General features: G+C 49.7%; 10 protein-coding genes across 10 annotated transcripts; 5 read left to right on the top strand and 5 right to left on the bottom strand.

Moving 5' to 3' along the window:
• Nucleotides 1–1,025: 1,025 nt before the first annotated feature.
• M431DRAFT_78027 (hypothetical protein) lies at nucleotides 1,026–3,431 on the bottom strand (the record flags this gene model as incomplete). Its single annotated transcript, XM_024922640.1, has 2 exons — nucleotides 1,026–1,439; nucleotides 1,983–3,431. 2 exons carry the CDS (start codon nucleotides 3,429–3,431, stop codon nucleotides 1,026–1,028), a joined length of 1,863 nt encoding a protein of 620 aa, XP_024777519.1.
• Nucleotides 3,432–4,244: 813 nt separating this feature from the next.
• On the top strand, nucleotides 4,245–6,984 carry M431DRAFT_479395 (hypothetical protein; the record flags this gene model as incomplete). The annotated part of the gene is made up of 3 exons (XM_024915763.1): nucleotides 4,245–4,340; nucleotides 4,395–5,102; nucleotides 5,161–6,984. 3 exons carry the CDS (start codon nucleotides 4,245–4,247, stop codon nucleotides 6,982–6,984), a joined length of 2,628 nt encoding a protein of 875 aa, XP_024777518.1.
• Nucleotides 6,985–8,239: 1,255 nt separating this feature from the next.
• Nucleotides 8,240–9,776, top strand: M431DRAFT_492079 (hypothetical protein; the record flags this gene model as incomplete). The annotated part of the gene is made up of 3 exons (XM_024916971.1): nucleotides 8,240–8,314; nucleotides 8,398–8,528; nucleotides 8,588–9,776. The coding sequence occupies 3 exons, from the start codon at nucleotides 8,240–8,242 to the stop codon at nucleotides 9,774–9,776; spliced, it is 1,395 nt and encodes a 464-aa protein (XP_024777517.1).
• Nucleotides 9,777–10,271: 495 nt separating this feature from the next.
• On the top strand, nucleotides 10,272–14,011 carry M431DRAFT_505399 (hypothetical protein). Its single transcript, XM_024918634.1, has 2 exons — nucleotides 10,272–12,974; nucleotides 13,043–14,011. The coding sequence occupies exons 1-2, from the start codon at nucleotides 10,468–10,470 to the stop codon at nucleotides 13,695–13,697; spliced, it is 3,162 nt and encodes a 1,053-aa protein (XP_024777516.1). The 5' UTR covers nucleotides 10,272–10,467; the 3' UTR covers nucleotides 13,698–14,011.
• A 207-nt stretch (nucleotides 14,012–14,218) lies between these two features.
• On the bottom strand, nucleotides 14,219–14,681 carry M431DRAFT_2889 (hypothetical protein; the record flags this gene model as incomplete). The annotated part of the gene is made up of 4 exons (XM_024914077.1): nucleotides 14,219–14,302; nucleotides 14,379–14,509; nucleotides 14,571–14,583; nucleotides 14,643–14,681. The coding sequence occupies 4 exons, from the start codon at nucleotides 14,679–14,681 to the stop codon at nucleotides 14,219–14,221; spliced, it is 267 nt and encodes an 88-aa protein (XP_024777515.1).
• Nucleotides 14,682–15,070: 389 nt separating this feature from the next.
• Nucleotides 15,071–15,589, top strand: M431DRAFT_78382 (hypothetical protein; the record flags this gene model as incomplete). Its single annotated transcript, XM_024922682.1, has 4 exons — nucleotides 15,071–15,100; nucleotides 15,167–15,200; nucleotides 15,328–15,456; nucleotides 15,555–15,589. 4 exons carry the CDS (start codon nucleotides 15,071–15,073, stop codon nucleotides 15,587–15,589), a joined length of 228 nt encoding a protein of 75 aa, XP_024777514.1.
• A 253-nt stretch (nucleotides 15,590–15,842) lies between these two features.
• Nucleotides 15,843–16,484, bottom strand: M431DRAFT_79136 (hypothetical protein; the record flags this gene model as incomplete). Its single annotated transcript, XM_024922782.1, has 1 exon — nucleotides 15,843–16,484. The coding sequence occupies one exon, from the start codon at nucleotides 16,482–16,484 to the stop codon at nucleotides 15,843–15,845; it is 642 nt and encodes a 213-aa protein (XP_024777513.1).
• A 2,954-nt stretch (nucleotides 16,485–19,438) lies between these two features.
• M431DRAFT_77627 (hypothetical protein) lies at nucleotides 19,439–20,891 on the top strand (the record flags this gene model as incomplete). Its single annotated transcript, XM_024922596.1, has 2 exons — nucleotides 19,439–19,540; nucleotides 19,608–20,891. The coding sequence occupies 2 exons, from the start codon at nucleotides 19,439–19,441 to the stop codon at nucleotides 20,889–20,891; spliced, it is 1,386 nt and encodes a 461-aa protein (XP_024777512.1).
• Nucleotides 20,892–21,258: 367 nt separating this feature from the next.
• M431DRAFT_2885 (hypothetical protein) lies at nucleotides 21,259–22,935 on the bottom strand (the record flags this gene model as incomplete). Its single annotated transcript, XM_024914075.1, has 3 exons — nucleotides 21,259–22,127; nucleotides 22,199–22,801; nucleotides 22,884–22,935. 3 exons carry the CDS (start codon nucleotides 22,933–22,935, stop codon nucleotides 21,259–21,261), a joined length of 1,524 nt encoding a protein of 507 aa, XP_024777511.1.
• An 826-nt stretch (nucleotides 22,936–23,761) lies between these two features.
• Nucleotides 23,762–24,331, bottom strand: M431DRAFT_77554 (hypothetical protein; the record flags this gene model as incomplete). The annotated part of the gene is made up of 2 exons (XM_024922591.1): nucleotides 23,762–24,225; nucleotides 24,286–24,331. 2 exons carry the CDS (start codon nucleotides 24,329–24,331, stop codon nucleotides 23,762–23,764), a joined length of 510 nt encoding a protein of 169 aa, XP_024777510.1.
• Between the last annotated feature and the right edge of the window lie 34 nt (nucleotides 24,332–24,365).

The following is a 24,365-nucleotide window of genomic DNA, read 5'->3' as shown; positions in this document are numbered from 1 at the left end:
GAGGTTATTGGCGGCTGATTGTTTGGGGAAAGCTTATGCGATGCGACTGACAAGAAGATCCAATACGATGCATGCATGTATGTATGGAACATTTGAAGTTTGGTTCCCATTATGTCATTGAGAGGATGCGGCAATTAAAAGGCGCTGGTAAATCAAGATTGTGCGAATTGTACTTGTATTTACCTATACTTATAGATTAAAGAATCCCGTGTAAGTACGTGGTGGAGATTCTAATAGCAGCGTATTGGTTCAGGTACCGTGTAAGACAAAGACCATTGTCAAATGACTCCAACCTTAGTCTTCACATGAATCACGAGCCAAGACATAAATGCCACTTCAGCGCATTCATTGTCAGCCAAGCCCAAACCTTGCAACAATCACCTGGCCGTGCCCTTTTCTGCGCCCAAAATGCCCGGACTTCATTTTGTTTCATCCCTCTCGGTCCCCAACACAGAAAGCCGCACATTAGTACCAAGTTCATAGGTGAGGGGCTGCTACAGCTTGATTGTCGGCCGAGCAGCTCTACCATGTGAAACCCAACTTGGCTTCCTAGTTTGTAGCGCCGACGATCCCGGGCCGTCAAGTTATGCCCGTATAAGTAAGCGCTGCGGTCGCGCTTTTCTCGTAATGAGCGATCTTTTGCTTGGCGTCCTTGGTATAATGGCTTCGACGTTCGTTTTGACGCAGCCAAGCCTCGAGTGACAAATGCCGCTGCTCGTTGACAATCGATATGTCCGAGGCATCGGTTCCAGGAGCTTTTCGCTGCGGAATAGACTGGAGCAATTATACCCAAGACTTGTCGCCAAATCATACATATCTTCGTCACTATATTGTACATACAAACATTGGTCCATTGCTCCTCCTTTTTTCTCCTCCCGTAAATATCCAAATGATGATACAGCTGTTCTCTCGGTTCCGAGGCCAAATTAGACCAGTCAGCTGTTTAGCAGTATTATGCAAAATCCATATTGTACACGAGAGTAGGTTTCCGCCGTCTCTCAGCCACATCGTTATTTCGTGACCCATCATGTGTCTTTCTTGACATCTTCTCCGGCAGGTTTAAAGGCTTCGTGGGACAGACCTTGTCGCGCCCAAGCAACCTGCACTGGACCGCCAGCTTCTTGCTGCGAACGCATTTCTCTGAATTGCTCTCCCTTTTTGGCCAGCTCCGGTAACTTCCCCTGGAACATCTTGTACCAATCCCACCTATCCGAAGGCGATGGCGCAAATACCCTCTTCCGCCGCTGCTTCATCCCTGCGTAGATTTTCCGCGCTCTTTTATCTCGCAGTTCAGTAATGTTATATTCAATGGTCCAATCAAAATCGTCCTCCTTCTTGATATTTGTCGGTCGGTCAACATGTTCGCCGTTGACGAGATTGCGAACTGTAACAATCATGCCCAATAATTCACGGTCAGGTTGCCCAGCTCCTCCCGGGGTCTCAACAGCTTCATTCTCGTCTTCATCTTCTTCGGCAAATTCATCTTCATCCAAAAGATCGTCTTCAGCGGGTAGCTTTTCTGTCATCTCGCTGGTTTCTGGGTCTGTTTGCTCAGAGTTTATAGCCAGATCAGCGAACATGCGTTGAAACGTCTTTAAGTTGCCTGCCCTATTATCAATTCCCTCGGTGGCCTTAAGGATCAAGTCGGTTAATGAGGCATCCCGCATCTCTGAGCCATCTTTGTCAAATTTAGGCTCCGTGACTTGCTCTTCATCTGCTACTGACTCTTCCTCCGCACTGAGATTATCATCTGTGGCACGCCTGAGAGCTGGCTCTGTAACATCTCTTGGGTCATCTGATCTGTCCCTCAATTCTTTGATCTTGGAGGAGTGCGCTGTAAGAGACATTACCATAGCATCTAGGTATTGCTCAATTTCCAGTTCTGTTTTGCCGTTTAGAATTCCGCTCTGTTCGAGAGCCTCCTGAACAGCCTCTCTCACCGAACCTATGCCAAGAGATTCATCTTCCACGGTTGCGTCAACTTTTGCCATCATGACGTTCCAGGCAGCTTCATTTGGCGGGTCCTGGTAGGAAGGCTCGTCGGGAATTTGCTCTTCTTTTTCATTAGATGGCTGTGATTCGGGCTGCTCAATACTCTCGGCTTCATTTGGGTTTTCTTCACTTTCAGTTTCGCTGAGAATCTGAAACTCGCGCTCTAGTTCCTCGACTGATGATTTCCCAGCTTCCTGAGTCGTCTTCATTTCCTCCTCCGTCACCGGCTCCACGAAGAAATAAGTGAGAGGGACTTTTGTGTCCCGTGTCTCGACATGCAATCGCAACGTTCGACCAGGGTAACGTTGTGTTGCCTTGTTCATAACCTCGTTCAAAAGAGCGACACTTGTTTTGAATTCCTGATCACCCAGTCGGCGATCAGATGTTCCGTGAAGAGCCACATCCATTTCCTCCAAACTGATGTACTGGAAGCCAAATATCCGCTGTGTGTTATGATATGCGACAAAGATGCCATCCATACGGCCCATTCTCACCTGCAGAGAATATTTGAGGAAAACAGTTCTGATCATGTCGTAGTATTCTCGCTCAAAAGATTCCCACTGGCCAAATCGCTTCTGAATTTCATAGCCGGCACCTTTCTCGTAACCTCGAACATCCATCCTGACGGCGACTACCGCCCTAGTTTTCAAGTCAAACATTCCAGAACCAGGAAGTCGAGGATCGTAGGCGTCCAACTGAGATCGCATCATGAAATCGCCCAAAGTCGTGTAATGAAATGAGTCCTGTGCATTTCTCTCCTCTTCTGACAACTGATGAGACCGCGATAGCCTATATTTTTCGAATTCATCTTTCGGCAATGTAAGGAGCTTTTCCATTGACTTTCCCAATAAGCTCAGAATATTCTCAGTGTCGTATTCTTTGTCTGAATCAAACGCATAGGTGCCATCATTATAGTGTGCAAAGGCGGCAGAAGGTCCACGGCTAATGGCAGTAAAATTAAAGGACTCGGGCTCTATTGATCGTGATAAGAATGCGAAATTAGGCTTCCTCCAGGCAGAGAGCAGAAAGTGAAAATGTGAGAGAATTGAAGTCATGCTCGACGTTGAGCCGCAATACTTCATCCCATGCGCGGCGCTGAGCTGTCTCAACTTGACATCCTTGGATGAGGTAACATAGCTCCTCAGCGCATCAAAGTCAAATTCTTTGACTGGCATGATGGAAGCAAGATAAGGATCGAAATTAAAGACGCGAGACCGGCCATCCTGCATATGATAGACTCCTGGGTTGAACAGCACACGGTCGAGATTATGACTGAGCTGCGGTACCGGTAGCAAAGCATCCTCTTCAACCGGACATAAGTTGAGATGCTGAGGTCTTATCGTCTTCACATCTAGTCTTGGCAGGTCCTTTGCTTTTCTGCCCTTTGCAAGTCTCCCGGCTAAAGAGGTCTTCTCGGGAGGTACGTCACCTGGAGCCATCGGTGCCGCCGCATAGCGAGCCATTACATCCACATCTTCTTGCTCATTCTTAAGTCCATCGGCAGCTTTCGCTCGCCTTTTCGAAGTCGAAGATTGAAGCCGGGATTTCAGGGTAGTCCATAATCCTGCAGTTGGTGGCACCGCTGCATCCTGGGATTCTCCCCCATCCAACGCAGACTCTCCAGGCTCTGCAGGGCTAGGCTTTTTATCCTTTGGCAGCTTCCTTGGCAGCTTCTTTTTCTTCGTTTTGGTAGTAGCAGCCTCTCGCAGTTTTGCGTTTATCTTCCGTTTACACTTTTCTCGCGCTTTTCCTGCCGGCTTACCGTCAAGCACCTGGGTGACTGTGAAGCTTCTAAGACCGAGGTTCGTGAGAGGCAGCTGTCGGCGAATGGTCCACAGGGCAGTATAGGCCAGTGGCCTGGCACGGAGGAATGGTTGAATCATCTCAAACTGTGAGACAACATGTTCTTATGAGAACGACATGTACTCGTATTTGTAGTGTCAGGCAAAGGGAAACGAAGTAACCCTTGTCGAACCTCAATACTTCATCATGAGTTTAAGTACAAGGTGCTGCAAGGGAAGCTCACCTTTCATCATTGAACTTTTTCTTATCGATACGAGGGCGTTTGCGGTCGGCAATACGGCGGGACAAGCAACTGCCGCTTGCATGCGCCACACGTGATCAGCCCTGCAGTGAATGGCGCTGATGACGAACTCCCCTGCGACAGCTTCATCGTGGATCTCCAGAAGCTCCATTCTGTTGGTACGTCATTCTAAAACAGTCAGCAGGGCTCGAGGCCTTGTGCGGCAGATATGGGGGCCAGCGACTCCAAGATAGGATTTAAGCAGGGCATCTTCAGATTATCAGAGGAGCGCAACATTGCGGCGCATGATCCTTACTGGACTTCGGTTCGTCATGCCTTTGATCTCACATGGCCGCGGGGATGCTGATGGGGTCTTTAGTTTTGGGAGCTTCCTGAATCGTCGGAAGATGTTTTTAGTCTTTTCTCGCCCAACGATATCCGCCGAACTCGTGACAATGCCCTAGAAAATATCGAGACCTTGATTCAAACCTTGACCACGCGAGCCTTTACTCTACGACATCATCCATCCTTTCCAGATCCCGACCAAGCTCCAGAACGAGACATTCTGAACTGTATCAGGGTTCTTACCCGAGTACTGCCATACTTATATGAGAAAGAGAGCTTAGGACCTTGGGAAGAAAAGTTCCTGTGGACACCCCGACAGGTAAAGGGCCGAACTGCCAAAAATGAGGTGCTGTTTGATGAAGCTCAGGAAGGGAAAGAGCCGGTGCAGTCCGCAGCTGAAACGCATGAGAATATGAGACCTCTAGCGGAGGAGCTGATAGACACCTTGGTCGATCTCCTATTCTTCTCAGATTTCACTCTCCCTCGCCAGCCAAATGGACAATCCAAGGTTACGTATGCCATATGGCAGAGCGGGGTTGGGTGCAATACAGCCGTGGCAACGACCAAAGAATTTGAAAGCAACCGATGTGAAATTCTAAGGCTCCTCATGACTCTTGCTGGCCAAAGCATGTACACAACTCCGGGAGTGCTGCCACAGAGGGGAGTGCGGACTCTAACCTACCTCTGCACGTCTCCCGATAAGCAGGTGGTGCTCTCGGTTCTTTGTTCCCTTCTAAACACTGTGAGTACCCAAAGCCTCTTCTGGACAAGGCCTTTTAGCTGACTAACATTTTCTGAAGACGTTGAAATATAATCCAGCGAGCTGGCGCGTACCATACAACACCTTAGTGTTCAGAGACACTAAGCAGGTTCTTGTGACTTACTCTATACACTTCTTATTAGCCATGCTCATATACCCCATACCCGAAGATGCGTCTTCGGGCTCCCACAAGAACTACTTCCGTCATTTCCTCGGCCGAATACATCGCCCTCAGGACTTTCAATTCATAGTTGATGGAATGACACGAATTCTCAATCAGCCGCTTCAAGAGAAGAGCTCCTACATTCCTGGCTCTCAATCTTCTTCTAACCTTGCTCCAGAGGTCTTGATGCTTTTTTGGGAACTGATTCAATGCAATAAGCGATTTCGGTCTTTCATCATTGATACCGATCGGGCACACGATTTCGTTGTCCTAGCGCTATTCTACGCTCTGGAATACAGGAATGAGCCATCTAAGCAGGGTGTTGTGCGCATGTGCGCTTTTCTCTTACAGACATTGAGCGTTGAAGCGAGCTTTGGTTCTCACTTGAACAAGATTTTCGAAGGCCAAGAAAGCCTCCCTGCGAGCATCAGAATCAACGCATTCAGGGGCACATACGCTGATTTCCTTTTACACTCAATTTATACCTTGATTACTACAAGTCAGGGCAATTTCGCTCCAGTTTACCCGGCGCTTCTAGCAATCATCAACAACATAGCTCCACATATTGAAGGACTGAGTGCTTCCAGTGGCTCCCAGCTCATGCATTTATTTTCGCTGATGGCATCTCCATCATTTCTACTTGCCAATGAAACTAATCATGTCCTCTTACACTCTCTGCTGGATTCGATCAATTCCTGTCTTGAAAATAAATACCGCCAGAATCCGGAGCTAATACTGGCCATTATCAAAAACAAGAAACGAATTGAGGCGCTCAGGACATTCACGTTGGAAAGTGGACAAGAGGAGATTGAGAAGATCAATAGGAGAAGGAAGGACGCTGGGGCTGGGGTTCACACTGGGCTTTTCGACGATGGATCTCGACGAAGCTCTGCCGACAGTATACGAAGCCCGTCAAACGCTCTATCTCGAACCCAATCATTGGAGGAAGTCCCCGAGGACAGCGCCTTTGCCGTCGGAGACGACGATGACGACGAAGATAGCGACGAGGAGCCTCAGCCCACACCAGCTGCGTCGACTGCCAGCGAAAACCCGTCTCAGGCATCATCAGTAACCAACGTTGAAGATGCAGTGCCTGTACAGCTACGAGGAATGTCCGAGAAAGCCCGGGGAAAGATGCCGGCTAATATCCAGTCCTTCTCCCGGCAGAACAGCTCAACAAGTCTTGGCGCATATTCGACCACCAACCAGGCATTTGGTGGCAGTTTTGAACCGACAGCCTCGTGGATCGATAGCTGGTTGCCGGAATTACCTCTACATACCATCTTGACCATCATTCAGCAAGCATCGAGCGTTCTCCCACGGCAAGCATCGGCCCGAGACGCTACAGCAGACACGCTGCGTCGAATTCAAAAGATTGAATTTGTCGGCCTCGAGCCGTCTGCTGTACGAGTCCACTTATTTGAATGGTCCCAGCTGGCACTCGGATGGTACGAGTCCCTGCTCTGGGGCGTCATCTTTGCCAGTGAAATGCAGATTGCAAAGGGCACCATGGGTATCTGGAATGGCACCGCCATCAAGCTCTTCCGAGTCCAGGAGACGGCGCCGGCAGGCCCCACTCTGACCTCACCCAGAGGGGCTGTGGATGCTGTCGGAAGCAATATTGTGTCACGTATCGGCCAAATAAATCTTCGCGGCGCGTCGGCACCTTCAAATTCTGCACCGAACAGGGGTGGATCATGATGGTAATACATCTTCGTACTCCATGTGTGTTACCCTCCGGAATTACGATGCATAAGACGAGCCAACAACTATCAAGAGTGTGATGTGCTTGTACAGTAGCCTACCGAGATATAGATCATATGTTTGACTATGACTTTGCGAGTCTCTTTCCCAGTTGGCGTGCTCAGCAAACATCATTCTGCCCTGCCAGCATTGGTCCAATCATCCCCCCCCTGGAGGTCTGGATGCCTGGTGGGCACATCCCTGTGCGGTGCTGGCAATCATTGGTGACAAGGAACAGAGTACAGCAGGCTTCTTCCTCTTCATTTATTAAAGCCCTTGATGGGCCAATCAGACAAATTGACGTGGCTACCTTAGAAGCCTTGCGATGAGGATGGAAGATCACAGAGACTCCGAGGGTAATGGGTACAGCTGCCATTTCCGACGGTAATTCGTGCAGAAGGCACTGACGATGGGCACCAAGATTTGACGGCTGGACTGGAGATTGGGCTCTGCATCCGCCATGGCTGTATTAGCAAGCATTCCTGAGGATATCCTGCGGGCAGAGTCAGTCGGCCGAGTAATGTCAGCAGCTGTGATTGATCGTACATTTGATACTTGGTATTTTAACGTTTGGGGGCGCTAGGGCTTGAAGGGACTAAGCTATTAACGAATTGATGGCTCTGGCTTATGCTTCAAAGCAGCGCTGTGATTGATGCTTATGCGACGTGATGCTACCTACCTAGGTATGGAACAACCTGAAGCGACTTGGTGCCGATTCAGACGCCTCAACAGCACCAGCGATGACGCGAATGATACGGAGCTGTCAAAGCTCAGCTCATCCGCAACGCCACTGACACATTACGAGTAGCAGTACCCAGCCAAGCCAGCAGAAGCGCCGCACACACACGGTCCAGCCCCATGACGGTTGGAAGCGAGACATGACGCTGTTAGTGAGCTGCTGGGCTCCCCGTAAATTGCGAATAAGAGGCACGCTAGCCACTAGCCGCCGCTTCGGATGGACTGCACGATGAATCCAGCTCGGCCCAGCCTTGAGCTGTTGTTGCTCCCAACGTTACTTTTTCATCCGAATGTGACTTGTTTCTTATCTCTCCCCTTTCACAACCGTTTCGCGACCCTCTGGGCTCGGCCATAGCGTTTGCGTCCCAGCGCATGCCGCCGATGCAATGAGCGCTACCCTCAACTAACACTGGACCCGTCTTGACGAGCTTACGGCGCGCTGAAGGTATCGTGTATTTCAAGACCCGTTTACATCATGGCTCAGCCTGCCGAGGCAGCAAGCGCCGCCGCCGCTTCGGTGGATGAAGACATCAAAGAGTACAAGATCCACGTATGACCCCAGAATAGCGTACATCATCTTAATTCTTCAAGCCTAATGCAGCGTCGCGGCTAATCACTTTTTGACGAGCAAAGGCCTCGAGCAAGTACCTTGATTTTACGCGGCAGAAGCTCGAGCTAGCTCGGCTTCCTCGCGAAGTTCCCGACGCGAACTCGAGGGCGTGGTGGGATCCGAAACCAGCGCTGGAACCACTCATCGACTATTGGTAAGTCAGCGCTCACGACCTCTCATCAATCAAAACTCCAATGACTAACAAACTGCCAGGCTTGAGCACTTCGTTTGGAGAGAGCATGAAAAGGAAATCAATGCCTCGGTCCCGCAGTTCAGGATCAGCTTCCAAGCATCTGCCACAGAGGGGCCTACGAGGCTGCATTTCATCCACGCGCGCTCGCGGCATCCAAATGCCGTGCCTTTGCTCTTGATCCCGCCGTTTCCATTTACCAATTTATCTTTCCGCCACATCATCGATACCTTTACGGATCCTAACGATGCGAACACCAACCAACCCTTTCACCTTGTTATGCCATCGCTCCCCGGGCTGGGCTTCAGCGATTCTCTGCCCAAAAATGTCCAGGTCGTCTCCAGAACATCCGAGATGCTTGATATCCTCATGAGGCGACTAGGATACAGGCATTACCTCGCGACTAATTCTGGATCATCAATTACTCCTCAAGGTGGAATCGACTGGAAAATTCTCACACATCTGGCTGCCAACCATTTGGATTCTTGCCTTGGTGTCCATTTAGTATCCCCGCCATTGAAAGCACCAACAGCATTGAAAGCACCAGTCGAATGGCTAAAGTTGACTTTGGCAAAGACTCTGCAAACGCCCATTTTGGGTTATACAAAGGAAGACGTTGCGGCTCTTCAGAAGAACAATCGAGAAAGAGCTAAGATATCCACTACGGATTTTGCCACGCGAGAGTCGTTTGGAACAGGTGCATACGATCCAAATACGCTAGCATACGCACTTTGCGATTCTCCAACCGGGCTTTTGGTCTTTTTCCTGGCCATAGTTAGAGTATTAGGGTCCGAGAAGGAGTTTACTTCATTAGAACTCGTCACAATGACCAAGTTGACTTGGCTCCCGGGCCCGGAAGGGACGCTGAGGCTATTGGCAGACAATCATCACTCAGCAAGAGATGATACGGAGCCAAAATATTCAAGGAAGCCCAAAGCTTCCATCACAGTGTTCCTGGCTGATGATGCCGCGGTTCAGAATGGATCAAGCTCAGCTCGGGATGGCGTTTCACCACCATCGGTCAACCCCTACGTATGCCCCAGCTGGGCCAGGCAGCACTATGAGGTAGTTTGGACTGGCCGAGTTCAGGGGAATCAGGGACTATTGCTTTGGGAGCGACCACAAGTGATTGCTGATGGTGTAAGCAATCTTGCCAAAGCATTGCTCGCCATAGACAAGAGACTATATGGAACTGGGAACAGAACGGTTTAGTTGAATAGTTGCTGGGGTAAACATGTTTGCCTTTAATTTTTATTGATATTTTCCAGATCATCTAGCCATGATCTGTATTCAAGGCCGAGAAGTTGGATTGTACGTTGCAAGGATCGATATACATACATATTTTGCGGTTTTCGGTAGGACGACACTATGGAACAAACTCACAATAAGAGGCTTGTTAATGAACTATTTTCCTTCTACAATGCAGTATAAACAAATGCTTGCAATATAGAGCATCCATCAACTGGTTGTTTATCATATAGCAGCTCGTAATCACTTCTCTTCTACAGATGAATTCGTTGCTTTGCCATTGACTTTTATCACTGTGAGGCTTACCAGTGCTAACATCAGTAGCGTTGAGCCTTAGCCTTTTGCTCTAAACGTACCTGCAGCTCAAGGTTTGGCGGGGTTCATGGCCATTGGGCTGCTGGAGTGGTCTGTGCGTGCTGTCTGCTGCACCCCAAGCCAACCTTCAGGGTCAACTCCCAGCCAACACCGAGAATGGCCTAAAAGCGACATCTTGATATCTTCAAATTGTATTTGCTTCACCTCCTTTTTCCCGCAGGAAGTTCGACAACCAAAAGCTGCAGGGATCCAAGCCCCGGCCCCCGGCAGTTCCTCTCTCTCCAACACCGACGACGATGCTCGCTTGTGACCCCGTCTGGTGACACTACTCGACGGCATCATGTCCAACAGCTACGGCAGCTCGATGCGCAATGGCGACGGATACGGCAACTTCGGGCGGTCGACCGATGACTACGATCCGTACGGCGATAGCAACTACAGAGGCGAGAGATACAATGCCCAGGTGTCAAACCAGAGCCTCCGAAATATGCCCTCGCGACCGCGCGTCCAGGAGACAAGCGCCGAGAGACAGATAGCTCAGGTGCTGGATCACATCAAGAGCGAGTGGCCGTCCATGTGCCGCGAGGATTGCGTGCCTGTCCAGCTCGCGCTCCAGCTCCTAGATAACAGCTCGGTCGGTCGCGCGCACGACTATCGCAAGTTCCAGACGACGCATACGTATCTCCAGGACTCGCTGAAAAACATTGTCCACGAGCATCATCAGGGGTTCAACAGCTCCATCGGTACATTTCACAAGATCCAGAGTAGCATTCAGGTCTCGCAGAAGCGAGTCCGCGCTCTCAAGGAGTCGCTGGCATTATCCAAAGCCAGTCTATGCGCGACAGATCCAACCTTGAAGATTCTCTCCGAGGAGTCGAAAGAATATGACGAACTATTACAAACATTGAACGAGCTGGACGACCTTCGAGCCGTTCCTGACCAACTGGAAGCTCGTATATCCGAGAAACGATTTCTGACAGCGGTCGACGTGCTGCAAACTGCACTGCGGAAACTGAGAAAGCCAGAGCTGGATAATATCGGGGCGCTCAGCGATCTGCGAAGCTACCTCGCCAACCAAGAGACTGTCCTGATGGATATTCTGGTGGAAGAGCTGCACGAACACCTCTATCTAAAGTCGCCGTACTGCCAGCAAAGGTGGTCAAGTTTGGCTAAGAACCGAGGCGGAGTCAACGAAAGCAATCACAACGACGCAAACCCCCCAACTACTCCATTCTACCTGATATTAGACTCGATTGATTTTGAGAGGCCAGTGCTGGAAGATCCAATGAAGAACCCAGAGGCGGACACATTCTACTACGTGACTCTATTGGTCGAAGCATTAAACAAGCTAGGCAGACTGCAGAATGCTGTAGAGACTTTGAAGCAAAGGCTGCCTGTTGAGCTTTTCATCGTCGTCAATGAAACTATTAACGAGGTTGAGCAGCGCCACCCAACTTCGTTCCGCGCTGCCGTTGGGAAGCTGGATGGAGTGCAAATATATAGCGCTAGGGAGATCCAGATGCGTGCAGACGTTATTTATGACCTCCTTTGGACGCTCTATGGCAAGTTTGAGGCCATCGGAGAAGGCCAGCGTGTCTTCCACGAGTCCATCAAGGCTCTTATTCGCCGCGAGGGGTCTGGCAATAATATTGCCCTGCTCGGTAGTTTCAAGGAGCTATGGCACCTTTACCAGAACGAAATCCGCTCTCTTTTGCATAACTACGTAACGACAGATGCCGACGTTTACCAATTCGACTCTCCTACGCCAGGAGCGGGTGTTGGCGGCAAAGACGGCATGCGAGAGCATCTGTTCAAATTTTCCGAAGCAGATACCAAGTCTATTGAAGTAGCTGCCGAATTTGATGCGCTGGAGACCATCATTCAAGCTACTGTCCCTGGCTTGACGGGTGGCTCGCGGAAGCATGGCTCCGAGAATAAGAGGAACAAGTCAACAACTGATGATATCGGATCAAGGCGGAGTGCCTACGGTGCAAGTCGGGGGGCACCAGGCTCTTACAAATCGTTGGTTGAGCCAAGCGTTTTCAACATGAGTCTTCTCTTACCACCAACTCTAATCTTCCTACAACGGCTGAAAACCATTGTTCCTCCCGGTTCCGATCTTGCTACGAGCACTTTAACCACATTCCTTGACAATTTCTTGGTCAATGTATTCCAACCACAGCTGGATGAGACTCTTGGAAAGCTATGTGACGCCGTCTTTGGCGAATCCGACTCGTTCTTACAGGATCCTGACTGGAACCAATGCTCCCAACGGCCTATATTCAAGGGTGCCACCGCATTCTTCCAGGTAGTCACGGCGTTTTGCCGAATGCTTGGAACCATTCCTCCAGACCAAGCTTTGAGCTCTCTCATTGTGACCCAAATGATGCGATATTATGATCGATGCTTCAGCTGGTTTCAATCCCTTGTGACGAAGAGGCACGATCAACCTGCCGATTCAAGCAACTTGCGAGCCTCGGCACGCTTTTCAGTGCAATCTAGCGAAGTCAACGATATAGCAAAGCAGCTTTGGGCTGCCGATGAGTTGGATAGCGGATTGATGAGGAAAGAGGTGCAGCTTCTCATACAGAAGACGAATGGCCAGCGGCTGGAGGCAAACGACGTTATCCAAGATCGAGACACGATTTCATCGCTCTGCCTTTTATACACCAGCATGAGATGGCTGGCCGCGAAGATTCAGAGCTTGAGACACATAACATCGCAAGAGACGGATACTTCACGGCAGCACCTCCCACGCCAGTCAGGCCAACGGTGGACATTGAACGACCCAAGTAAGACTTCAGGGCAAAGTCCAGTACAGCTTCCTCTTACGGTAGAGAGTGCTCAGTAAGTAGCTATCAAAGATTTTGCAACTCTGCATTAGTGTATCCGCTAACAAAAGCCCTTTCTGATAGAACGTTTGACACCATCGTGTCCTCCTTTGAGGAACTGGCTGCTACGGCTCTGCTAACTTTACACATGGAAGTGCGCTGTCGGGTTATCTACTCGTTGCGCAACACACTCTCGCCAGACTCAGCGCCGTACATTCTGGAGCAGGATGTGAACGAGCCTGATCCTCAGATTATCAGTCTCAATCAAGAGCTTGTTCTTCTGGACGAGACTATCGTTGAATTCTTGAGAGACAAGGAAGTCATCTTTATACGGACCGGGGTTGGCATTCTCATCAACACCTTTTTGGTTCAGAACGCTTCCTTGGCCTCCCCTATGAACGACAAAGGATGCCATCGCATGCAACTAAACATTCTCGTTCTCCAGCAGAACCTCAAAAACGTCGAGGACGGAGTCGACTTGGCCAAAGCAACGAGCTACTTTCAACTGTTTGAGCGGGGCCCAGAGGCTATTGTTGAGAAGGCAAGGGAGTACAAGGATAGACACGGGATGGGAACACTGGCGATTGATCTGAACAGCTTCTCGTATGACGAGCTCAAGGCTTTGATAGAGCTCTGCTATAGCGAACAGATGGCTAATCCCGAGAGAGGTATCACGTCAGCGGCCAGGAGGCAGCTGGATGAAAAGTTCGCTAGGTTGAGTGAGTTTAGGTGGCAGTAATGACTTAGCATTTGAAAGGCGGCGTAATGGGAGTTGACGGATTATAAGCAAGTTGGAGAGGGTGTAGGAGTGGGATATTTTATTGCATGGTGGTCATGTTTCAATGTCTAGCAATATTAGTAGAGGGAGATTATGTGCATATGTTTCGGAGAAGCTCATTTGCTGTGGTGAAGAGGGCATGCATGCATTGAGAGTAGTCTTTGAGCGGCACTATTGACTCTCTATAATGCCGTGAAAACGCAGCCGGAAGTAATATTAGCATTATAGATTAATTTTACAATTATCAGCCAAACTCTTAATAAATTACATGCTCGGTTTGATCGAGTCAATTTGGTTATTTCGAAAGTCATAGATGGCTTTTTGGTAAAAGCCCGGCAGTCTGGTTCATCACTACAACTTAAGGCTACATAGGTAATTTTCTTCACTTTAATTTCCTCTCAAGGCCACCATCACTATAGTACTAATGTATATATCGTAAACGCATCAAATAAAAACAGCAGTATCAGGAAAAACATTATGCCTCATGTCCGTGGAAGCCTCATGTTCGCTAACACCCTAGCAAGCAGCTCCTCCCGGGTATCACGTCTATGCGGATGTAGCTTTCTCTATAAAGTAACGGCCGAGTCAGCGAGCGCATTCGGGATGACTACCCATCCCTCTAGATGCAGATGCACAACTTACCGCGGCCAGCCATCTTCTCATCTCTTCTCTGGTCCATGTCTCGGGGTCGCCCTTGGGATCTTCTTGTGCGGGAAACAAGTCGCCACCGAAGATGGACCAAGCTGCTGCTGCGACCACGACGCCTCCGAAGGCTTTTATGGTTTCTGTTAGAACTGATGAAACCTGAATTGATAGGTAAGGAATATGTATTACCGAGTAGTACATTCTTTGTTCATGTTAGACGATCAAGACTGAATTGAGTGTTATATACGTAATGTAGCTTACCTTGGACTTCAACGCACCGTCTAGTGCAGTACTGGACATCTTAAAGGCGAGGTATACGTTGAGATCAGAAACTGGGCGCTTTATGAATCCGTTGAATAGGAGGATATTAAAACTGTATTTCATATAAAAGAATAATGATGAATGAGTCAATGTTTCATATGCACCGATGAAATGTGTTCTCAACTCAATTCGTTCTATCAAAGCAAAGCCACTTATAGTAGACGTGTATGGCAACACGCACGCTCGACGCCACAACCATTAGCCACATTTGAATGTGGCTAGTGCGTTTGCTGGTCCGTGCGACCCGCCCCGCGAAGCGGGAGCGCACAAAAATAATTTGTTGCCAAAAATCCACCATATCTCGAATCGTAAATTTCGTACTCTGTCGTCCCAAACCCGTCTCACAGAGCCGATCAAATACCGCCAAAATGCCCAAGGAAGTCGCTGACATCAAGAAGGTAAGGCATCACCATATCAGAAAGAAATCAAGTAGAATCTCTGCGTGCTGACATTTTCGTCTCCAGTTCATCGAGATCTGCCGTCGGAAGGACGCTTCCTGTACGTATTCAACGCAGCTATCCGACATCCAACCTCGCCTCCCCTTTCGAGGAGAAAATCTCGACGAGAATTGGGAGAGAGAACGATAGATGGGAAGAAGGAATTGTGTCGACTAACTTGACTACAGCCGCGCGGATCAAGAAGAACAAGAAGGCCCACAACATCAAGTTCAAGGTCCGATGCCAGAAGAACCTCTACACCCTGGTGCTGAAGGACAATGACAAGGCCGAGAAGCTCAAGCAGAGCCTGCCTCCCAGTATGCACCCCGACCCTTAGCAGAACGAATTCCTCAATTCCCAATCTGCTACCGTGGCGTCGAGACGACAATGATGGAAGCTGACCTTGCTACTACAGACCTGCAAATCGCAGAGGTCCCCAAGAAGAACTAAGGAAATGAATTGGTGGTAAAATAGGGGTGGCTTTGGGCGTGGGAAGGGTTTACATGCACAACTGGGCGTCTCGGGATACCTTGCATTTCATGTGCTCAGAACGCACGCTCGCAATAGAGCTCAAAAAATAACGATTTGAGACACAAAAAAAGCAACAATCGCACACCAAAATCTGGTGAGCCCGATGTCTTTTTGTGCCGGCTAGGCTACCTGTGAAGAAGGGGAGGCCCCGCGATTACTCGGTGATGCCTATTTACACGACGTGCCTGAAGTGGCGATGATCTTTCTTGAGGGCGAGGCTCGCCAATCCTTCCAGTCGTTTCTTCGGAACATCGCCAGTCCAGAATACAATCAAATCTTCCTTACCTTCCTCACCAGCTGCCTTTTCAATCCTCCAGCCCGCCCATATGCTCTTTTCCAGACCCTCCTTTCGCAGCTCGTTTTCCAGTGCTTGATACTTGGTTTGTATTGCCTCCCGCTGATCGCCGTTGAATGTTAAGCGACAGACGTCGAATACGTCGTTGGTATCCTTGTGTTGAAAGGCTTCCCGCATCTGTGGCCTCGCTCCCGCCGGGTCCATGTGGAAGAGCAGGACGGAATCGCACCCAGGGGCACTGAACTCGGTTAAGTTGCCATTGGCCGTCCTGTTATCAAGACTCTGTATCCATTCTCCGTGCGCCTCAGGCGAATCCCACGGCGCCGTGATGAGAAGCGTTGATTGGTCTGTGGCATCCGTGTACATGCTGCTCAGGTTCATGCCAGGCGCCAGATTGCACGGCTGATTGCGGCGAATCCAATTGTCCTGAATCTCTTGACACTCCATGAGTGTTTCGAGAAACTCGAGGGGGTCGAAATTAGGCCTCAGCTTGATGATAGCGAACTCAGTGACAGGCATGATGGCTGGCTTTGGTGAACGATTGTAAACGTAGTTCAAGTGAGGCAAAGTAATTGAATGGGTAGGTTTCTCTTGTGTTTGATTGTTGACTATCTGGATTTAGGAACCACGCAGCAAGGCAGCTGCCGATGTTTTTACACTTGGGATTCTCAACTAGGCAGACCGCAGTGACGATTGTTGTCCGCGGTAAGGATTGCTGTCCGCGGAGCTGAAGGTATAATTGTTCTCGATTTTTTGTATCGTTTGCGTGTGCTGGTGGTTACCTAGAGCCCCCTTGTCGAAGACGGGACGTGATGGCTACTAAATTACGGGAGGAAGCAGGTATAAGTAGTTTACTTATAACAAAACCCCAAATTATCAACACCCTAAAGCAAGCCCATGACGAACAGCCCACATGTTTTGTGAACGTGATCCGAGGGACGATTGCGCGTCGCACAGAACCGGCAAATCCCCATTAACTGGGCGCAATCTTGGGCCATGTTTTGAGGCTGCAGTGTCGTCATCACCCCGCGCATCGCAGGTCCCAGCCCAGAGAAGAGCAGGGCAGTGACAGACTGGGCGGTGGCATTGGATCGGCTAGATGGGGAGACTTGATTCGATGTTTTGGTATTTGGGTTTTAGACTTTTGGTTGTGGCGTTTATGGAACTGGAATGGTTGGAGATGGCGGCCTTGGCAGGGACTTTGGAGAGAAACCGGGATTTGATGAATACTTCGGGTTCTATGAATATTTTCATGGGGGTATTGAAATATTCGAATGTTGCTAGAATGGCCGTATTGGGATGCTTCGAGGGTTGAATGCTTTTACTTCAGGTTGAAAAGCTCATACAAGCACTATATCAGCTTGGGCACAGACCTTTGTCTCAGGAATGAAGGAGAAAAGAAGGCGTAATTAGAGTGCTTATTTACGTAGGTATCCATGTTTACCTGAATTGATAGTCGCGAGATATAAGTCGGACAATGAGATGACTATCGATCCGTTGGTACGTTTGGTTGATTTTGGACGAAGAAGCAAGCTTTCGAATCTTGCACGCTGTAATTTGTCCAGGTTGGGCTACAATGTAGGTAATGTATGTACAACTCACCTACGATCTATATAAAATTGCCTTGGGGTCATCTGCGAGATTTCACGTTGTTACTGATGCAACATCATGATAAAAGACAGTGGAACGATGTGCAACATGGTGCCAAGAACAAACAAGAGCTGAAAAAGTATACGCTGCTTCTAGCAATCCGTAGCTAGAGTCAATGTCATGAGACGTCGGTAGTCACTATGACCCATGCACAGTGGTTCGAGGAATCATCTTAAATCCCATTATGAGATGTCTAAATTCTATCAGCTAGATCACACCCAAAGTATTGATTGGGTTATGAGAAGGTGCCTATCATGGTTGTGAAAGGCTGCAGACAGGCAAAATATTGATCAACATTGAAGCCCGCCTTAGCCGCGCTGACACGGCCCGATCGATGTATTGGATGGATTCCATCAATGCAGCCTATTTAGCCTTTGATACGGCATTGGAGGGCAGAGGGATTTCAGACAGCCACAGTCGCGGAAATGTGAAGCCTTTCGGGCCTCGACGGCATCAGGTTGGGGGGTGACATGCATTTTGAGATGGATGGATTCCGGCGTCAACATCGATCATAGTGATGGTGCAAGATCGGTATACCTTGGGTACTGTAGTAAGGCAATACAGAGCTTGCATGTTCGTTCACATTCCATATAAGGAAGTCTTCAAAAAGTGCTGCAGTAGGTACTCCATACATGCAGTGAGATGAGACTTGTTCCACACCAAGATGCAAGTTCGTATCAGCTATAACTTGGTTTGGCAAGTTTGGGTTGCACAAAGAGACAAAGGCCGGTGAGATGCTGAAATCCTGCTGCAATCTGTCAATACGAATACGCAGCGGCATACAGCACCGACCCCCACCCACTATCGAGATCAGCCAGCCAATTGGTCCAGCGAATGGAAGCCCGCCATTGACCAAATTTCTTCCAATTGGCGTCTGAATATTACGCACCGCCCGTCATCTGGGGGCATGTACCGGCATGCACAAAGCGAGCTGGATGGTACCTTCTGGTTAGTGGCTTCCGGCTAATGCAGGCTGGCCGTTTGCGCATCGTGGCATCGACCTCGTAGTCGTGACTTGGCCCGCGCATTCGTGTCTGTGATTTGTTTGTGTGTGTGTGTGGCCTGTGGTGTAAGACAACAAGTACCGCCATGTATTGCTTATTCTGAATTATGCACTGAATGTTTTCTCTTCTAATTACTAGTATCATTACTGAGATAGTTATAGTATTGGAAATTATATTAGAACATATGAGGTGTTGTTGTTGGTGGTACAAGTACAAGCGTTCTCTCCAGTCTCTCCTTACTCCGAAACTAATTACAAGTCGGGCAACAAAAAGAGGCCCATTGATGAGATTTGGGGCAGTTGGAGATCAAAGAACCCACTAAGTACACAATCGCTCTGCGGGGACCCTTTTTCGCATTGACCCTTTTGGCAAGGCTTGGGCTTCCCATCAGGTACTGGTACTCTAGCCTCCATCTCACGAGCAGACTTGTACAAATCTATTCTACCCTCCATTGCCCACCTCCTTGCCCCAACCACGAGTTGTTGGCAGCTGGCAACTTCCCGCGCGCCCTTTATATATCCTCATACGACTTCTACTCTGCGCGACCGAGCATAAAACAGCAAGACTCGCCAATCTGTCTTGTTAGTCGCTACCCCTGCCCCTGCCAGCCTTTCGACATCCCTCCTCTGCCCCTCGTGCCGTGGGTGGGCTGCCAGGTAACAACTCGAGACGCATCGACAGCCACAGCCAACAGACGATTCACTCAAGGCTCCCAAGGAAGCTCAAATGTCTGACGGTTCAGACACCCCCGAGAGCCCCAGCAATGGCATGACGCCGTCCGTCAATGGCAATGGACTGTCGGCTGGGCATCACCGCGCCATGTCGCTGCGCCGGCCATCTGCCCCCATGGCGCCCGCCTTTATGGTGTCCGCGCCGGGCAAGGTGATTGTCTTTGGAGAACATTCAGTTGTCTATGGCAGGGTGTGTATCTTTTGTGACTGAGATGTGGTTTATCAATGGCTGACTGGTCCCCTTTGTTGCTGTGTAGGCTGCCATCGCTGCTGCCATTTCTCTACGATCCTATCTCCATGTCACGACGCTGTCGAAATCTAAACATACCGTTTCGCTTCGCTTCCCCGACATCGACCTAACTCATACTTGGGATATTGATAATCTCCCTTGGGCGGCTTTCCACCACCCAGACAAGAAAAAGTCATACTACTCCTTGGTCACGGAGCTTGACACCGATTTACTGGCCGCTCTGCAGCCACACATTGACGAGGTCTCCCCGGACCGATCAGAAGAGATTCGAAAAGTTCACCGAAGCTCTGCCACCGCATTCCTCTACCTCTTCCTTTCTCTGGGATCACCACGCTTCCCAGGATCCCTCTATACTCTACGATCTACAATTCCTATTTCGGCTGGTCTTGGCAGTAGTGCTTCTATCTCTGTCTGCCTAGCCGCGTCTCTTCTCCTCCAGCTACGGACACTCTCTGGTCCTCATCCTGACCAGCCTTCCGACGAGGCTCGCATCCAGATCGAGCGCATCAACCGTTGGGCCTTTGTGTCAGAGATGTGCATTCACGGAAACCCTTCAGGAGTCGACAACACCGTAGCCTCCCAGGGCAAGGCTGTAGTATTCCAGCGAACAGACTACAGCAAGCCTCCTTCAGTTCGCCCACTGTGGAACTTTCCCGAGCTGCCTCTGCTCCTCGTGGATACAAAGCAGGCCAAATCTACGGCGCACGAAGTAGCCAAGGTTGGAAAGCTGAACAAGACACATCCTAAGCTTGTTGGCACAATTCTAGATGCTATGCACAACGTCACTGACGCAGCTTCCGAACTCATCGAAGATAAGAGCTTCGATGCTAAGGATGGAGAGAGCCTAAGAAAGGTTGGCGAGTTGATGACAATCAATCACGGTCTTTTGAACTCGCTAGGTGTGTCTCACCCTAGGTTGGAGAGGGTGCGTGAATTGGTCGATCATGAGGGAATCGGATGGACCAAACTCACCGGTGCTGGAGGCGGCGGCTGTTCTATCACACTGCTGAAACCAGATGTATCCAAGGAGAAACTTGATACGCTGGACACCCGGTTTGAAGCCGAAGGTTATCAGAAGTTTAGCACTACCCTTGGCGGTGATGGTGTGGGTGTCCTATGGCCGGCTGTCCTGAAGAACGGCCTCGACGAAGATGAAGAAGGTGGCATGGAGATTGATGTGGATTTGTTCCTTAACGCTCAAGGAACCGAGGGCGTTGAACAGCTTGTCGGCGTCCACGGCGACGGCGGCGAGAGAGAAGGATGGAAATTTTGGCGTGTAGAGAGCGAGTAGCCGGTGGGAGATGTGTGTCTCTGGCTCTGGGGGAGAGACGAGTTAGTGAGTCTGGCGTTGGGTTATCATGGCGACAAGGCATATGCGGGTTGGGACATTGTGAGCGAAAAGGGGGGAGTGATTTCACTGCGGATCTTTTTTTGTACGCATGAGCATTGGTCGCTTGCTTGGCGTTTAAGGAAACCATTTTCGCGTTATGACATGATGGCCTTGAAATATCATTGCTAATAAAACACGTAGATACAAAATAGATATGACAAACATGGCATCTTAGCATTATTCTCTGATAAGAAGCATCATTATGGCGCAAGGAGATTGATACATGTACTCAAATTTCAAGTCAGACGTCGGCTATGCTATTTCTACTTTATTTCAACTCTGACAATCGGTACTTCCAGTATCCCTCTCGCACAGGATCCCACTTCTCCGACAGTCTCTGCAGACACAGCTTGGCCTTTTCAATATCGCCCTGCTTGTGGTAGACTTCGGACAAGAGATCCAGCGCATGAGAGCTCTTGACGTCCTCATCATCGCTGCCCAGGTTGGAAACGAACTGCGAAGCGAAATCGCCCACAGTATCGAGTCCACGACCGCCTTTTACCAGGACACCGCGCAGGTAATGCCACGCAGACTGGTTCTGGGGCGCAAGCTCGATCTTTTCCTTTGCGTACGTAACCTCCCTGTCGATGATCTCGGCAGGTACCTTGGGATCATGTTCAGTAGGGGCGCTACCCTTGGTTGAGACGGAAGGATCGGAGAAGACGACGAAGAAGCGATGGGACCAGGCAGAGTTGTTGCGCAAATCATCCTCAATCATGCTCTGAGTGGTGGCAAGCTCAAAGGGGCTCCAGTAGTTGAGCTTGGTGACGAGATACTGGCGATAAGACCAGACGTGGTAGTTCTTGGTGTCTTCGGCGAGGATCTTGGAGATGAAGTCCGTCTCGGACTTTGCAAACTGCTTGCATGCCTCGGGGTCGGAGGAGATGCTCGTGTAGTGATGGTCAAGGAGGAGCTGGCGGTGGTGCCAGATCTGGTAGTTCTTGAGATTGTCCATGGCGACGCCGTTGAGCCATTCGATCTCGTCCAGTACGGGGAGGTTGAGGGTGGCGACGATTTTGAAGCGGTAGAGCCAGACGGTGTAGTGAGCTGGGTTCATGCCGATGATCCGCTCGGTGAGGCGGAGAGAGCGAGGGGAGTATTCCTCTGCGGCCATGACGGCGCGGAGGTAAGAGACAGCTGTTGTAAAAATAAGATGTTAGTCAAGCAGTCTTTGCTTCGTTATAATATTCGAGATACGATCATCATACCCTCGGCGTATTCATCTGGATAGGCGATCCTGGCCAGAGCATCCTCAGGCTCAGTCTGCGGGATGGGAGCAACATCATCCCACTCCGGATCATTGGCCAGAGGTCCGGGAATCTCGCCGTACAGCTCCCTCTTCAATGCCGCCATCTCTTTCCGTCGTTCCTTTTCCTGTTGGATATCTTCTTGGGGGAGCTCAGTGCCGTTACTGCGAGCAGCGTCTCTCTTGGTCAGAAACTGGCGGTGCAAGACGTCAAGCGCAGTCAGTTTAGCTTGACTTAAAGACCGCTTCTTGAGCTCTTCAAATCTATACGTGCCGATATCGCGGCCGTGCTTGTCCTGGCCCCAGTGGTAGCTGTTTTTGAGGCGTCGACAGGGAAGGCCTTCCTTGGCGACGTGCTTCCAGTACTCGCGGTCTGTCTTGTTGGACAGTGACACAAGGCGGTTCGCGACAGGGAGGATCAGGTTCGTGTGCGTGTACGTCTTCTTTTCGGCTGCTGTCAGGCCCGGGAATCCGACCTCTTCGAATCGCTTCTCGACGGGGTTTGTCTGGTAGTACCGCTGCTTGGACCGTTCGCCAACCGTCTCAGGAGGGGCTTCTGGCGCAGCTGCAGCAACGGGAGAATATATGCGTTAGCTACCTAGGTTCTAGCTTTCCTACAGGACGAAAAAGAGGCTGTTCATATTCACCTTTGGGTTCGGGATTGGCAGCCTTTGCAGTGGCCTTTGCCTTAGGCGGCATGTTGGATGCTGGAGGTGTGAATGGCGGGGTTTTTTTGGACTGCTGCAAGAAGCTGCAAATATTTGTGTCTGCCACCAACAGCGTTCCCCCGCGATGGGGCTTGGGGCGGCTATTGGCGCGGCGTCGCGAGAACAATGGCGAGAACAATCGGATGCATGAGGCGCTCAACCTTTGCATTTATTGGTCACGACTGGTATTGTCTATTGGAATTCATGCAGTTATTTATTGCTTCTGTACTGGATAGTACAGTTGTCTGCTTGAATTGGACCCCCCATAGGCCGTTTCGATTGTCCGTTGTCGCAGACCGAATACAACTATTTGCTACAACACCACGCTTATATTGTACATCTGAGTGCAAGAGTAATTTGTCTTGGAAGCTGAACTGTATTGCTATGTGCTCGAATTCGAGATATATTTATTTTCCCGCGCTTCCTACCAACCAGAAGATGGGTACTCGTTCGGCTGGTCCCATCACTCAATGTCCTATTCTCCATCCTGCAATCATCTAGATCAGTTCCAATGGCAATCAAGTGCCGTATCAAATATGAACCCTGCTTCCCCGGCATCAAGGCATTGTTCAAGCAGTACTCGTTCCCTGGTGTGTACGACGCGAACTTACAATAGGTTTGGTCAGCCGCACGTACAGCGCTCAGGTGAACGAGTACTGCTTGAAACAATGCCTTGAGACCATCCTATGACTTTTTGCTGAATAATATTTCATTTTGGTATGGGTATCGTGGATTTGGTGCTGTCGTGTTTTCTGCATTCTAATCTGAGCCGTCATGGCTGCAGTTGCTTGTAAATGGAATGCCTCATCAGATCCGGATCACAACGCGCGGAAGTTTTGTGACATGATGAGCCATCTCTTAAGACCTCGAGCCGGATTCCTCGCCATTGCATCCCAGTTGGGCACCAGCACAAAGGTCTCGTTGAACATTTTCTGTGGTGCTTCGCGTCCCTTGCCGAACCGGACCTTGCCCATCGTCGTGACCACAATGCTCATACGCCGCCCGCTCTTTTCGTTCTTTTCGCTTTCATAGACGGTATCAGGGGCTCCGTATTGGAATGACGGGTTGATGATGTGTGTATCAAGAGATTCTATCTCGTAAAGCACATTCTCGCCTTGGGATTCGAGGAGCTTAGAATACTCCGCCGGTGTGGGAACGACAGAACCGTTGATGGAGATGTCGGCAGGGATCGAATAGCGAGTCGATGAGTTGATATAAAATGTTTCAAGCTTTGCTTTGCTGTTTATTGCCTGGTAATAGTTGTTGACGAAGATTTCGGCAGCTATTTCAAGTCAAGTCAGTTTGAGAAGCCTGCCATGATGATACCAGCGTTGAGACATACCTTCGCTAGAAACCCTGACTTCTGTATCCGCATCTGGGAGTGGCATGATGTCCTTGGCTTCAGCAGCATCAGCGCTCTTT

This window comes from Trichoderma harzianum, assembly GCF_003025095.1.
Source record: "Trichoderma harzianum CBS 226.95 unplaced genomic scaffold M431scaffold_3, whole genome shotgun sequence".
Taxonomy (NCBI): Eukaryota; Fungi; Ascomycota; class Sordariomycetes; order Hypocreales; family Hypocreaceae; genus Trichoderma; species Trichoderma harzianum.
Note: the sequence above shows the minus strand (reverse complement) of the source record. Positions and strands in the feature narration are given on the sequence as shown.